This window comes from Artemia franciscana, chromosome 9 (genome assembly GCF_032884065.1).
Source record: "Artemia franciscana chromosome 9, ASM3288406v1, whole genome shotgun sequence".
Lineage (NCBI taxonomy): Eukaryota > Metazoa > Arthropoda > Branchiopoda > Anostraca > Artemiidae > Artemia > Artemia franciscana.
Window position 1 is genome coordinate 11,520,896 of NC_088871.1, and position 17,138 is coordinate 11,538,033.

At 35.2% G+C, this 17,138-nt stretch overlaps 1 protein-coding gene across 3 annotated transcripts in view; it reads right to left on the reverse strand.

The window, feature by feature from the left end:
- LOC136030997 (synaptotagmin-4-like) overlaps window positions 1–17,138 on the reverse strand; it is a 340,989-nt gene that overhangs the window by 187,120 nt on the left and 136,731 nt on the right. For 2 of the 3 annotated variants that reach the window (XM_065710156.1, XM_065710158.1), the window contains exon 9: window positions 4,515–4,708. The exons of the other annotated variant lie outside the window; for it this stretch is intronic. In XM_065710156.1, coding sequence (XP_065566228.1) covers window positions 4,515–4,708 — 194 coding nt within the window. The remainder of the gene's footprint in view (window positions 1–4,514; window positions 4,709–17,138) is intronic. 3 annotated transcript variants of the gene reach the window in all.

Sequence of the window (17,138 nt, forward strand, 5' to 3'; positions counted from 1 at the left end):
TCAGTCTCAACTTTTAGCTTTTTCTATCTGTCGTCTGTGTGATCACTACTTTCCGTGCCCCTGGCGAACTTGCCAATTTCTTCTACCGTGTTTAAACTAAGGTAAATACTTTCAGATGGAAGTGCTGCGAACTATTTTTAGGATTATCACTCCCTTGTCTTCTAAAAAGGTCCTTTATCTTTAAGCTACGTCTAGACCATAGGAGGGAGGCGGTGGTTGTTGCACAAGGACAACGTTAGCCATTGTTATATTGGAAAGATTGTTGAATGGCAAATAAAATTTTAGGTTTTTTAAATGTTTATCTTTCAGTGAGAGAGTTAGTCAAACATTTTATATATTTGCCAAGCTATCCTTGCGTCTTTTTGCTAAGACGATAAAAAGTCGGCTATGAACAAATTTTCTGAGAACTTCAACCATCGTTATATCAGAATAAACTTTTCCGCAGAAGACTAATCTAATCTATTTTTAAAAGTTCCATTTGACAATGATAGGGTTAATTTCATTGACCGAACTTAACTAACTTCCAAGATGGCCGAAAGCCCTTCATTTAGAATTTCGCCTCTGGAAACAACTGTAAAAGCTAGGACAAAACCATTACAGGACTAGACGCGAATTAATGTAACTCTTGAGAGTTTATGATTGAGAAAACATTTTTGAACGTAAGGATTGTGGAAAAGATTAGCTTTACGTCATGCACTACTTTTGGTTTACCGAACAACTGCAGGAAAATTCAAATTTAAGTGACAGAGTAGTATAAAGTAAGTAAGACGGCAATAGACCCTTAAGGTCCAAACTGGCGGTGCTGATCTCCATTTCATGGCCCTTCAGCCAGGAAGTGCAATGGGGGGGGCTGGGGGCCAACAATTCTGTGCTTTCACACATCCCTCCTGCTTACCATCTCCAGATTTCTCCAGGTACCCATTTAGAGCTGGGTCAACTCTGTCTGAGCTTACAGAGTGACATCACTGACCCCCGTCCCAAACCAAATAACTGGGATTGAAGCTGTGCCCCTAGGACAAAGTATTCCTACACTACTGCGCCAACCACTTAGCCGGGACGCTACAATTTAAGTGACTATGCTGATTGTGATTGAGAGAAGCAACTAACTTGCAGTTTCAACATCATTTATTTAGACGGATTAGACGAAACGAAATCATGTTCTTAAATGGCAGATGATTAAGTTTCATTGTTACACTGAAAATGAATTTTGTGATAGGATTTTGGCGGAGGAAATATAAAGGGAAGCGACGTTTGTTCTAGTTACATATTAGTAAAGCTATATCCCTAAAGATGAATAATTAGTATTAACATACAGCAGTAAAAGAAACACAACGTAATAACTAGTAAAATCAAAATTGATAGTAAAACAGTACACTTAAATTAAATAACTTGAATGAAAAATACCTACATATGAAGTAATGTCATATGTCTGGATACATTTTAATTTCAAATTAGATCTAACTAATCACCCATCTTCTTGGGCGGACAAGAAGATGCTTGAAGATAAACACAAAGCTCGAGGGTACTGGAAAGGAGGGGCAGGAAATCAATGCAACCACAGATGAGTTGACCACTTTTATACATATGCCCAATGATACAAATTATACCACTTGCAACTGTGTCCTTTTGCTTCAGAAAAAAAAATTCCTAAGAAATTACACATAACTGTTACATGAAAAACAATCAATATCCACAAAGCAACATCCTGCAGGGATTCAGGGGTTTTGGTAGGTTTCCGGTAGTCTCAAGATCTGCTTTCTTTTGTCAGGAGATGGATTGAAAATTCCCAAAATTGGAAGAAGTGGGAAGCACTGCCTGTTTATGATTCATCCACGCAAAGTAATCTTTTTTCTAGTTTTCCCGAAAGCACATTTCAACCCAAGTATACCATGGTGTGAGTAGGAGGGGTATTCCAGATCCATATAAATCTGTCGTTGGGTCCACAGTCTATTGATCCGCCCCTTAACAACCCTGAGATTTTTAATTTTCCCCGTTTTTTCTATTTTCATAATTTGTCTGTTCTTCATTATTATTTTCAAATTTATCCGGCCTTCTTTTTTGAAGGTTGGATACATTTCGATGGCCGAAATAGCCCTTCGCGCAATTTTTCTAAGCAACAAGGCAGATTGAACAATATAGAACAGATGAGGAAGATAAAAGCAATTGGTGGATTCGTATTTCCTACTGAATTTCTGTTAAATGTTTGAACAGTTGTAGAATTCTTAGAAAATGCTAGAGCAAACCCCACTTTCCATGGAAATCAATGGCTTTGAGTATTGTATTCGACTTCTGTCCAGAATCGTGTCAAACCCAATAAATTCCATGAGCTTATTAGAACACGTTCCGCTTTCCTTGGAAAGCGGAACGCTTTTCTCAGATAACTCAGTTCCTGTTCAAAACTACGTTAAATCCTTGAGAATATTTGAACATGCTCCGCTTTCTATCGATATCAGGCCCATACGTGGGTATTCTTTCGTAGCAGGAGGGGGACAATCATAAAAAAATTGATAATTTGGAAAAGTCGTGCTCAGAAATTTAGGATTTTTTAGGTAGGGCAATGGTCACGAGTTTCTTCATCACCTTGGCTATATCCTTAATGGAAACTCATGGCTTAGGTAGGGAATTCAACATCTATTAAAAATCATTTTGAATTACTTGAGTATCCTAGATCGCGCTTAGCTTTCCATTGAAATACGCGGCTTTCATTAGGGAATTTAATTCTTGTTAAAAAAAAAAAAAAAAAAAACACTTACATTACATTGTTTCTATAGAAGACACGGAGACAATTGATAGATAATAAGAATAATAATTAGGAGAATATGAAAACAAAATTGTCTGTGGATAATTTTATTCACTGTTTAACTAATAAGCTAAAAATGAACAAATTATTAGTGAATAAACGAATAAATTTAAGGGATATTTAATTTCATTTTAGATTTCTAATGTTTAATTTCCAGATCCTTATTGAATGCCCACTTTGTTGAAAAGTAAATAAGTTGAATTTCGATAAGGCTACTGAATTACCTGTAAAATCACCAAATTTGGCAGTAAAACACGAAAGGCAGGGGTGCCACCACGGTCAGCTCCTAAAGTGCTACAATTGCCCAAATGTGCCTGCTACATAGGCCTATCAATTTTTGGTGCTACAGTAGAAAAACATTTTTCTTGTGTCGCGGCTTGCGCCCAAGGTTGCCATCTGTATCATGATAGTGCTATTTTAGCACTATTTCATCATGTGTAGCACCGTAGCACATTTTTCTTGTGTCGCGGCTTGCGCCCAAGGTTGCCATCTGTATCATGATAGTGCTATTTTAGCACTATTTCATCATGTTGAGCACCGTAGCACATTTTTCTTGTGTTGCGGCTTGCGCCCAAGGTTGCCATCTGTATCATGATAGTGCTATTTTAGCACTATTTCATCATGTGTAGCACCGTAGCACATTTTTCTTGTGTCGCGGCTTGCGCCCAAGGTTGCCATCTGTATCATGATAGTGCTATTTTAGCACTATTTCATCATGTGTAGCACCGTAGCACATTTTTCTTGTGTCGCGGCTTGCGCCCAAGGTTGCCATCTGTATCATGATAGTGCTATTTTAGCACTATTTCATCATGTGTAGCACCGTAGCACATTTTTCTTGTGTCGCGGCTTGCGCCCAAGGTTGCCATCTGTATCATGATAGTGCTATTTTAGCACTATTTCATCATGTGTAGCACCGTAGCACATTTTTCAAACCATACACCTTGCAAACCATACCTCATTTTTGGTTACCCAGCATTAATTGAGAACGGAATTCTAGATTATATTCTTGAGGCCTTGAACATCAGGTAGGATTTCAAAACGGAAGATTGATTGAGCACAGGGTTGGGGGTTCTTTTGTTGGTGTGAGGTCTTTCTTGCTTACTACCTTATTTTTTGTTGTTGTTATTTTTTGGCTAAAGCTTTGCCATTTTAGCAACACCTATTTATATTTTAGCCAAAATAGGAAGCATATGGGGCGCGCTACATAGCTCATTTTTGCTTGCCCAGTCTAAATCAAGGACCAGCAATTCCAGATTCATAGTCTCGAATCCTTGAGTATCACATAAGATGTCAAACACGGAAGATCCGTTGAGCACAGGGTTGAAAGCTCTATTGTATCCGTAAGTGCTTTCTTGGCTACGGTGCGACGTTGAGTTTTATTTTCATGGCTAAAAGTTGTTCAGTTTTTGCCGTATTCATTATCATTTTAGCCAAAGTAGAAAGAGTTTAGGACGGGCTTACATGCCTCATTCTTGATTACCCAGTCCCAATTACTGAAGCGAATTTTCGACTTCCTTTCTTGAACCATTGATGATCAAAAGAGGGATGCTAGAAACGAATTACTCATTTAACACAACGTTGAGAACTCTTTTCTTACGTTAGTTCTCTCTTGGCTACCATGTTTATTTTGTTATCTTGGCTGATATCTTTCATTTTCTTGCCTCACTTAATGCACGTTTTTAGTTAAGAAAAACAAATTATATAGACTACATACCTCATTTTTGGTTACCCGGTCCCAGTCAAGGACAAGGAACTCTAGACTTATGTTCTCGAGTCCTTGAGCATCAGGCGGGATGTCGAAAACGAAAGACTCATTAAATACAGGATTGAGGGTTCTTTTCTTAACGTGAGTTTTTTTCTTGGCTACGCGTTGACCATTATAAAGCAAGTATATTTTTACGTAAGGATCTAAAAAAGATAAGAGAAAAATAAGTTAGACGTAATGAAATGACCTTACACTAATAAATCTACACAAGACAGGAAAGTACAAATATGGTGATGATAAGCACGAAGGATGTGTCTCAATTTTTCTCTCTCTGCTTTGGTAGTATTACAGAGTCAACCCAATGTAGACAGAAAATCCAATCAGTAAGCCGTTCAAAAGGTAATTGTTTCAGACAGCAGGATTTGTTCACCAAAAGATTATTTTGGTTTAGTTCTGTGCGTAGATTTGAAGTTAAAAAATATATTTTCCATTTATTTTCAGCGTGATTCTATCATTTAAGTTCCAAGTTTATTCTATACTTAATCTAAGGCTATAACTCTAACACAATACTTTGGACATCAAGTCCCACGTTCTAATAATCTGTAGTAAAATTTTTCACTTTCAAAAATAGTTCTCAGGCTATTAGTTTTTTATTCGATAAAAATTCTCGTATATTTGGAAAATCCCAGGAGTAAATATTCCAGAGAAACCATCAGAATAAAAAAAAAATCATACAGAAATCCTCAGAATTTAAACAAGTCAAGGATAAACATCAAGATATATTCGCTGAAAATTTACTCTGGTGAAGAGGAGCTTAGGGTGACTTGGGAGCAGTACCAAATACTGCCGAGTTCCGAATAAAAACGTTAAATTTTTTATTCCGTTCCTTCATCAAAAATTTTAATGAAAATGAGTGTAACACAGGTTATATATAAGTAGGAATCAAAAACATTAAATATGTCTCGATTGTGTTATGGTAAAGAAACGGCAATGATGTACTATTTACGAATAGGTAGGTGAATCCAACTGAATCGAAGTAAAAGTAAAAGTTTATTGCAGAAACAAATTTATGGTGGTTTCTAAAAAGAGCCTGAAATCCTTTGAAAATAGCGTCGGATCAAAAAAAAAACAACATTGGAATCAGCATGGTCGAAAACCTTTCGTGGGATAATTACAGTCCTCTACCCTGAACACCAAGGAAAATCTTTTTTTTTTTTGCATGGGTAGCACTGATGCGTCTCCTTTTTTACTTTTTTTCTACCAGGGCTAGCAAATGACCAGAACCTCATAGAGGGATGTTTAATGGCTCATTCGAACTGGAATTAAAATTGCTAGTGTCCTTTTTAAGCACCCAAAAATATTTGAGGGCAGCTAGCCCCCCTCTCCAAAAGGCCCCCTTCCCCAAAGTTGTCCTATAAAATTTGGGATGGCCAGTTGGTTTCACATAGGTCAATGGTCCAGTAAATATGGGTTTAATGATGATATGATCCTCCATAGTCTTTGGGGAAGGGCTCTATGTGGTATCAGGCGTATTAGTATCGGACGGATCGGCATCGCGCGTATCGGTATCGGGCGTATTGGTATCGCCTGTATCGTATCGCGCATATCGGTATCTGTTTTTGGAGCTCCGATCATGGTTGCAGCAGAGTCTGCAGCTTAGTAAAGAGCGAACCACAGCCTATAGTAACTAACAGTTGAAAAGCACATTTTAAAACAAAATGCCTTATGAGAAAAATTGCCATTGGAAATTGATCCAGGAATGGTATGTTATTTCTATATTTCTATAATGGCTATTATTTCGGTTAATATTAAAAGTAAAAGTTTACTGAGAAAACAAATCTTATATGATTTTGAAAAGATCCTTAAACCCCTTGAAAATGGTATCAGATCAAAATCAAAGTTGCATCAGTAGAATCAGTATGGTCAAAAAGGTACTTGTATGATAGACGCCCTACCTAATGGTCTTCTAATATGTTTCTCCGACGCTCAATCCTAACGAAATATACCAAATCAAGATAAAAAGCATAATACTTTAGAAAAGAAATTGGGCAATATATTTGTACATTAGAAGGGGGAAGAGGTAAAATATAGCGGGTCTGCATGCCGAATGTGCTAGGTACAATTATTCTGCATATTGTGCAGTAAGAATTGTTTTCCCACTTCACACTGTCCAAGTTCTTTATACCTGACACTCCATAGTCCCTGGAAAAGGGCTGTAAATTCCTCAATTATGGTCCTACAAAATCCAATGGATTAAACTAGATTAATAAAGTTCGTAGTTTAGTCGGTAGAGCTTGGAGTTCGAATTAGGACATCAAAGGTTCAAGTCCGTAAAGTGCTTTTTTCGATCATGTTTTATTTGCCATTATGTGGATAACCTGTATTTGTTGAGGAAGACTACGGTAACTCTTAACCAATGTTACTTTTCCTACTGTGCTAAAAAATTATGACCACGGCCAAAATTTGAGCGATTTTGAGCTGAATTTTTTATCTGATAATTTCATGATGAAAAAAAATTCACTTTTGTTTTACATGTTTCCTTTAGTATTTCGGAAGAAAATTAAATCGAGTTATTTGAATTCATCAGTTCATTGTTTCGTTTGGTTTCTGTAATCTTCAAAGAAAAGGTTTTAAACATAGCCTTAGCATTTGTTATTGGGAAATATTTGGACATTTTGTGGGGTGGGATTCTTGTAGGGGGGATTTTCCGCGGGAAAACTTTTCCATGAAAAAAAAACTTCCTGGGGGATGCTTTCCGAGAGAAAATTTACAAGGAGGAGGGGGTAGGAATTTCCTAGCATTATTTAAAAACCGTCACAAATTACATAGAAAAATCAACTGGACTTCCCCCCAATAAAAAATAAAATAGATCATGGTAGTGTTTGTGATCATGAAATTTAGATTAAATATGGACAAAGATTAATTTAAAAAACAGAGTTGTTCTAAGGGAAGTAAAGAGCGAAGTTGAAATTTAAAACGAACAAAAATTATTGCTTCACAGTCTATCTAACATACATCGATAAAACTAGTGCAAATAATCCAACTAACAATATTTCCCTATGTTTGTATGATTATATAAAACTACCGCTTTACTGAAAAAGCCCAAAGGCCGGTATAAAAAACAAGAATACTGATTTTGGTGTTAAAAGTGAGTACATAGCCTGACAACAACACACTAATCTATAACGCCTTTTATTGTCTTACACCAGCTCTAATATTAGCAATTTCCATTATACAATTTAAAAAATCTTAACACTTTAGCAGAATAATGAATATCGTTTTAATAGACGCAAAGTCATTTTACAGCACACAATAATAATGGAATGATTTATCTGGTAACAGTTTGGTCTCAACAACTATACCACTAATAGTAAGCAATAAAAATTTTAAACTGTAAAAAACACGCTTTTGTGTTACTCGAGATGAAGAACAAATAAACCATAATATGAATTCCGGAAATCCGGTTGTTTCTCTCTATAGAACAGAATATTCAAGTTATGGTACAAATTCTAAAGACAGTTTATAGTTCTAATACTACCAAGATGGCTTCACTTCAAACTTGACTAAAACTTATCATGAAATGTCCTTTTCAAAGCCAAAACGAGATTCAATCATGGTACTAAGCTCATTGTGTAGCAGTGAAATCAAATTACACGAAAAAAATAAAATAAAACAACAAACTTAAAGTGCTTTATTTTTTCAAAAGTGTCCTTAATTGGTTTGCTTTTACTGTACCAAAATTTCTAAACTGTTTTGTGTTTTCAGTAAAGTGCTAGTTTTCTATAATCCTACAGATATTGGGAAGTATTATCTGTTGGCGTATCTGCTCTAGTTTTATCGATGTATGTTAGATAGATTGTGGAGCAATAATTTTTGATCGTTTTAAATTTCAACTTCGCTCTTTACTTCCCTTAGAAAAACTTAGTTTTTTTAATTAATTATTATTAACTTTTGCCTCTTTTTGCAAGATTTGAATATAAAAAGCTTCGTAACTTATATTAGAGTAGTCATTGGTTGTATAGCTGGTCGATAAAACAGGTCCACCTAGACGACACCATTGACCACAAAACTTGTTGGGTGTGTCACGAAAGCTAATTATCTGTAAGAGTCAAGACTTGTTTGCTATTAATTTTTTTGTTAACCTTCTAGTACTAATTAAGAGCGTAAAGGGGGCTAAATGTGTTACTGGATGGTACTTAGAAATAATAAATTTCTAACGATCATTAACCAAGAACAAGTTCTAGAATAAGTATAATGCGTCGTTTTCAATTGGCTGATTCATATGTCGTGTAATAAGTAAAACTCCAAAAAAAAAACAGGGGTTTAAAAGTCTACTGCGTGAACTCGGCAAAGATTTAAAGCACCCGAGGGACTTCCTAATTGCAAAGTTGTGTATACTAGATGGCACTTGCCACACTTCAGGAGAATATACCGGGCGTGACACAAAGTCAGCCACACCGGGGGAGAAGACTGGTGGTTACACAATGAACTTGTGACTCCCGATGTTGCATTCTTAAGATACTACTTAACTTTTTACTTAACATAAATAAATGCTTCTTAATGCGAAAATAGATACCTTTTATGTCAACTATTTTAATTCTTTGGTCCAGTTGCTTACTTTGACGAAGGTTTAAAACATTAAGCAAGAGTATCTGTAGACCTAACATCTCGGCCAGAAACTATTAGCAGTAGACCAGAGTAGTAAGAGGGGTAATGTTCCAGCCGCAGCGCGCCCTAGCAACCAGATCCGCCAGCTGTACCCCTCACTCATTTTTCCAAGACGTATATGTTATTGATTATTGATCTATTGTGCGCACGTGGTTGTTAGGTAATAGTTTAGGAGATATTATTGTTTACTTGTTTATTGAGGATATTTACTAGGGACGACGTAATTTTTTGGGTCTACGAAACCTGTTTTGCTAGAGCTTACGCAAGATTTATTTTTGTCCAATTACCTCAGTATCAAACAGTTCGTGGAAACGAACTGGTAAGGAGTGACGTACTCAATAGTAACCGAAACTTTAAAAAACGGAATTTTGATACCAATGTATAATAGATACATCAAAAGAATTTGATTTTTATGCTGATTTTAAATATATAGGTTTAATCAAGTTTAATTTGAGCCATCAAAAGTTAAGAGGCTGAGAAAATTTGCCTAATTTTTGAAAAAAGGGAGATACACCCTGTAAAAGTCAGAGTTTCGAGCTCCTATCTACAAAAATGTGAAATTTTATATTTTTTGCCAAAAGAAAGATCACGGATGCGTGTTTATTTGTCTTTTTTTCCTATGTGTGATCGTATCAACACACTGGTCGTAGAATGCCGTGAGAGGGCTCATTTTAAGGGAAATTTAAAGTTTTAGTGTCCTTTTTAGTGACCAAAAAGGCAACTAGGCCCCCTCCCACGCTCATTTTTCCCAAAGCTATTGGATCAAAATTTTGAGATAGCCATTTTGTTCAGCACAGTCGAGAAATCTAATACCTAAGTCTTTGAGGATAACTATGTATTCTAATTAAACGGCCTTTGTCATTCAGGGGTCATTCATAAATAATTGGAACAAAATTCGAACTTTAGTGTAAAGAGCGAGCTAGCGGCCTTTTTAAGTAGCCGGAAAAATTGGAGGGCAGTTAGGCCCCCTTCTCCGCCTTTTTTCTCAAACTATTCCGATCAAAAAATTTAGAAGGCCATTTAGCCAAAAAAATAAAATTAATATGCAAATTTTATTTTAGTTACTCATATACGGTTAGTCAAAATCAAAACATGCATTGATTCAAAACCGTACATAAATTAAATAAAAAACAAGTTTTAAGGAGTAAGGAGCAATAAGTAAGGAGCAGCATCAAAACTTAAGGCGAATAGAAACTATTACGTGTTTTAGGGGGTTCGTCCCATCCTCAAAACCTCACTCTTTACGCTAAAGTATTTTTAGTAATTTCAAAATTTATACTAATTTAACAACCATTGTTATTCAGGGGTCATTCTTAAGAAATTGGAACAAAATTTGGACTTTAATGTCAAGAGCGAGGAAGTGACGAGGGGGCAAACCCCCTCATATGCATGATAAAAATGTACAAATATAGAAGTTTGCTACGCAAATTAATTTTTAAGTTATGTATATATATATATATATATATATATATATATATATATATATATATATATATATATATATATATATATATATATATATATATATATATATATATATATATATATATATATATATATATATATATATATTACTAATAAAAACGTTCGTAATTAAAATTAAAAGTACTAGTGGCCTTTTTAAATGACAAAAATATTGGAGGGAAACTAGGTTCCTCCCCTGCCACTTTTTTCTCAAAATAGTCCAATCAAAACTTTAAGAAAGCCATTCAGCCAAAAAACGTAAACTTAATAAGCAAATTTCGTTTTAATTATTCATGTACGGTTAGCCAAAATGAAAACTTGCATTAAAAAAAAAACGTTCAGAAATAAAAGGAAAGCAAGTTTTTTTTTTTAACTGAAAGTAAGGAGCGACTTTATAACTTAAAACGAACAGAAATTACTCCGTATATAAAGGGGCTGTCCCCTCCTCAACCCCCAGTTCTTTACGCTAAAGTTTGACTCTTTCTCACAACTCTACTTTTTAAAACAATACGAAAATTTAGCGTAAAGGGCGAGGCGTTGAAGAGGGGACAGCCCCTTTTATATACGGAATAATTTCTGCTCGTTTTAAGTTTTAATTTCGCTCTTACTTTCAGTTAAAAAAAACTTGTTTTTTTCTAATTTAATTGGAAAAGGCTTCAGAGCGTCAGGCTTATGAATATTAATTTTTGCTCTTAGCTTATTTTTAGTATTGGATATGAGTTCTTTTACTCTTTTGGAAGTTGAAGTTGATAGCAGCAGTGAAAACCGAGAGGGCCTAATGTTGCTGGAGAAATTACAAAGGGTTCTTGCCTAACCCTTGATTGGGATGAGATGTTTGCAAGATATGTGATATTATTGACCAAATTCGAGTTGGAGGAAATTGGGTGAAATTACAAAGGGTTCTTGGCTAACCCTTGATTGGGATGAGACGTTTGCAAGATACGTGATATTACTGACCAAATTCGAGTTGGAGGAACAATTATGTTTTGCAGCAGAAGTGATATAACGTATATAAATAGACTGCAAGATGCTTCAAATGCAATTGTGAAATATACTGGAGATATTTTTTAGTTCAATTTGTGAAAAAACAATGAGATTGTTACTATTCTATTTTTGAAAATCAAAATGTTTCGGAATCAAAAAAACATTTTTACTTGCTAGATGTTTTGCTTGGTTATCGCCCCTCTCTCTGGGCAGGGTAGCAGCTCCAGTATTTTTTATTTGGTGGGAAAAGGGTCTTCATCCAGATATTCAAGGGGCAAGGGCTATATAATAACTTTCTCAAAATTATTGGGGGGCAGCTACCCCCTTGCCCCCCCCCCCCCCCGAACGATGCCCCTGTCTCTAGGAAGACAATAAATGACGAAACGGCTGTTGAGGTAGATATAATGTTTATTATTTGTATTTGTTGTCCATAATCAGCAGTGAGAGTGTCAGGATTAAAAACGAATAGATTTCAGAAACAAAAAATCATGCGGAATCTTTTGACTTTGGAAAAATGTTCTAATCTGAACGATTATTTTAAACAATTATCTATGCAAAGAAAATATTCTCCAAAAGAATGCTTGACGGCATCGTGAAAGATCAGTCTCCATCTTTGGACCATTGTAATAGGTTTATTTGTCATGGGCCAAATGCGTTACTCAATTTACTGACATACTAATCGAAACAAAACAGAATGATATTGTTACAGATCTGTACATAGAATGTACAGAATTGTTGTATTTGGTTTTGAGCACTACCTAGAAACTCATTTAAGATTTTATCCAAACGATTTTTGCATGGCAACCACAAATAGGTGGAAAAATCCTGACCAAAGAGGTTGAATTAATTTGATGTGTGACTAGACACGATTACTCCTCTTCTCTCTCTAGAAGTGAAAATAAAATTCGTTTTATCGATAGCAAGTTAGTATTTTTCGGCAGTGAGACAGTCAACACTGAAAAAAATGTTCTTTATATGTTCAATATGTTTGTATACATTGGGCAGCTGGTCATCCTGTGGGCTACTATGATTATAAACTTACTGATTTTTATTTGGCTGTTACAGAAAGTGATTCTTCAAATGAGAATACCGTGTGTGACATTGCTTCAAACAAGCAAATTGAAACACGTGAATTTTATAATATAAATCATATTATTATCGTTGACTTTGCAAAGAGATATAATAAATGTGAAGTTACATTGTGGTGTAGAAAATTTGACCCTGACTTTGCATACCAAGATCAGTAGAAATCTAATCCTAATTATCTGCCGTCACTAATCGTTGTCGATAATCACCTATACATGGAAAAAGAAGAAGACATGGATTTTATTGCACATACATTTTTTATTAATAAACAAATTTACAAACATTATTAAAACACTTCATTCTCAGGGTACTAAAATTAATATTATACAATCAGGAAAGGTTGTTTTCCGCTACAAAGTCTTTCAATCGAGAAATGTTTACATAAATGCTGAGAAATTCACTATAAGTAAAGCTGTGACAATAAAAAATAAAGTATAGTAGTGCATGAAAACCACAGCATTTGGTTGATAAATCTTGTACTCACTTTCGATTTTGAATAACAGATTTTCTACTTCACTCGAGGGAGTTTTTGATGTGGGGTGTGTAGAATATATATGGTAGGCTAAGAAGATCGAAAAATTCTATATTCATCCCTGTTTCAAAGGTGCATGGCCAATGACCCGTCTTTACAGTTGACAGGCTACTATTAACTATGATATTGCTATCACAAGTTTTATGAACATGTTCGAGGAAATCCAACGGTATGCAATATTTGGACATTTATGGATCTAAATTACAAACGTTGATTTTTTTTTATTTATGTTCATGGTGCCAAGTATAATAGAGTACTAACAGGAATCGGTGGTAATTTCCAAATAGGTTTCAAATTTATTTAGTGAGGTAAATACTATACTCTTCTTCAATGCCTTGGCAAAGGTACGCTCAAACGTAGAGTGTCTGCACACACAATGCTCATCTAGTGAGCACCAGACTTGTCCAATATAATGATACCATGAGTTTTTGAAAACATCCTAGATCGGATCTCGATCTAGGGACTACATTGTCAATTTATATGGGGGCCTTTATCAAATGACTACATAAAAAAAACTAGTTTTTTTAACTGAAAGTAAGGAGCGACATTAAAACTTAAAACGAACAGAAATTACTCCGTATATGAAATGGGTTGTCCCCTCCGCAATCCCTCGCTCTTTACGCTAAAGCTTTTAATTGTTTTAAAAAGCAGAATTGTGGCAAAGAGTCAAACTTTAGCATAAAGAGTGAGGTATTGCAGAGGGGACAACCCATTTCATATACGGAGTAATTTCTGTTCGTTTTAACTTTTAATGTCGCTCCTTACTTTCAGTAAAAAAAAAACTAGTTTTTTTATTTAATTTCTGAACGTTTTTGAATTAATGCATGTTTGATTTTGGCTCTCTGCACATAAATTATTAAGATGAAATTTGTATATTAATTCTTTTTTTGACTAAATGACTTTCTTATAGTTTTGATCAGATGATTTTGAGAAATAAGGGGTTGGGAAGGAGGCCTAGTTGCCCTCCAATTTTCCGGTTACTTAAAAAGGCAACTAGAACTTTTAGTTTTTAACGAAAGTTTTTATTAGTAAAAAATATAAGTAACTTAACAATTAATTTACAAAACACACTTTTATATTCTTATATTTTTATTATGTATACGAGGGGGTTTGTACCCTCGTTAATACCTCGCTCTTTACACTAAATCGTAAGTTTTGTCCCAATTCTTTAAGAATGACCCCTGAATCAGAAAGGCCGTAGAATAAATAGTTGAAATTACTAAAAATACTATAGCACAAAGAGCGAAGTATTTATCTCCTCCTAAATACCTCGCTCTTTATGATAAAGTATTTTTATAACCCCTAATATACGTAATAATCTCTGTTCGTTTTAAGTTTCAATGCTACTCCTTACTTTCAATTGAAAAAACTTCCATGTTTATTTTTTCATTGTTTTTATAGTAATTTTAGAAAATCCTGCGCCCTTTTCATTGAATTTCTGTTCCCCCATGACACATTTCTCCGAGGAAGGATTCTCCCACATAGCATCCTCCCCTCAACCCCACCCCTAAAACCAAAAAAAATCCCTTGCAAACGACTGTAAACTTCCCAATAACCATTATTATATGTAAACACTGGTCGAAGTTTGTAACTTGCAACCCCTCCCCCAGGGACTGTGGGGGAGTAAGTCATTCCCAAAGACACAGTTAGTATGGTTTTTGACTATGCGGAACAAAATGGCTATCTCAAAATTTTGATCTATTGACTTTGGAGAAAAAATTAGCGTGGGAGGGGGCCTAGGTGCCCTCCAATTTTTTTGGTCACTAAAAAGGGCACTAGAACTTTTCATTTCCGTTAGAATGAACCCTCTTGCGACATTCTAGGACCTCTTGGTCGATACAATGACCCCTGGGGAAAAAAACAAACAAATAAACACGCACCCGTGATTTGTCTTCTGGCAAAAAATACGAAATTCCACATTTTGTAGATAGGAGCTTGAAAATTTGGCTATAAGATTCTCTGATACGCTGAATGCGATGGTGTGATTTTAGTTAAGATTCCGTGACTTTTAGGGGGGTGTTTTCCCCTATTTTCTAAAATAAGGCCAATTTTTTCAGGCTCGTAACTTTTGATGACAAAGACTAAATTTGATGAACTTATATATTTAAAATCAGCATGAAAATCTGATTCTTTTTATGTATATTTTAGCATCAAAATTCTGTTTTTTAGAGTTTCGTTTACTATTGAGCCGGGTCGCTCCTTACTACAGTTCGTTACCACGAACTGTTTGATATATTGTAGAGTGGAACTTCATTTACTTTACACACAAGAGGAAAGCCCAAACATTTCAAATTTGTGTGGGGAATTTGTCCATTATCCTATAGTACTTTTTAAAAAGCAAGTTTTGAAGAAATTTCACGTTTGATAAACGAAGAGTTGGTTTAGGTACGTGAACCCGTGGTAATATACCGTTGATTCTTGATTGTGTGCAGAACGAGCAGTTTGATAGTATTTCAACTAGCTCATAATTTTTCAATTGTCAAAGCAATAGAACTCATAACCTGAGTGTGTTTTGAGTGATAGGGTGTTTTGAATCCTCGAGTGTGTTTGTGTGATCCAATAGAATGTAACCATGTGGTTTATTCCTAGCCTGATTGTACGCCGAGAGTAGAAATGTCGGTTAACCGGGATATGTTTGCTTGTTTAAAGTTATAAGGGAGCTTGAATCACGAATCCCCGTGTAGATGGTATACTAAAAACAATTTAAAGCAAGTGTCCACATACATTTGCTCTGATGATAGAGATTGCAGAGAACGACGGTAACAGAAATGTTTCATGATGAGATCGGACTGTGAATAATTTAAAATTTCCTGCAACCATTCTTCAATGGATTCAGCTGAATATTCAATAATCAACCACGAGTTTGGTTCAATATTATTATAAACGTCAAGTCTCCGTATGAATTTTGCCTCTTGTGCAATACTCTTGACTTTATCATAGGACTCTTACCACATGCTAAAGTAACAGTAGATTTTCTTCAGATGCTCTAACAACATTTATTACGTTTCAGAATTATTTTTGTTAAAAGTTTTTGTTTGCCAGACATTGATAGCCCGCAAAGAAATGATCTCAAAGCAGTTATAAATTGATACATATTACTCCTTCCCGCTCTCACAGTACAAATAACCGAAAAATATCTCAATCTGTTGAATAAATACTATTTCCCTATATTCAAAACCATATAAAATTAAATATATGTTTTCTTTAATGAAAATAAATGTACGTTTTTCTTAAAAGAAAAACGTTAAACGTTTAGGTTTTTCTTAAAAACAACAAATTCTTATAACAACATATTTACAAAAAATGGGCATCTGATGGTTGAACATTAAAAGCACTTGGGAATACCACCCTCCGTAAGAGAGGGGGTGGCAGTTGCGGTGGCCCAAGGCCAAAAGGAGTGGCGGCCCGGGCTGGCGCTTGCCGGCTGGCTGCAAGTAAATAATAGTATAATATAAAACACTTTTTTAGATACAACAACAATTGTACCTTGCTCAAACTTGGGACAAACATATAAAAACACTACAAAAACATACAATTAAAACTACTGCTGAAACGGGGAATACAGAACCCTGTCCTTTCTACTATTGAATTTTCCAAACTGAGACACTGTCTATACTGTGAAAATTCGCCCTGGTCCGACGTTAGGTAGCATCCATAGAATAATACCTATACACCACCCGCGCGCACATAGCCGATACGGCATTTTCCTTAATTCTAACAGTGTAGTTTTTAAATTTTAAAAAGATAATCACCATGAATTTTGCCCTAGAAACTTGACTATTTTCCATACAGTTTCTATAAACGCTCATGTCAAAATTCTAGTTCATATAGTGTGTAGGCACCACCCTTGCAGACTTTTTTGGTTCCCTTATTGTGTCTATACAAACAGTATATATTCG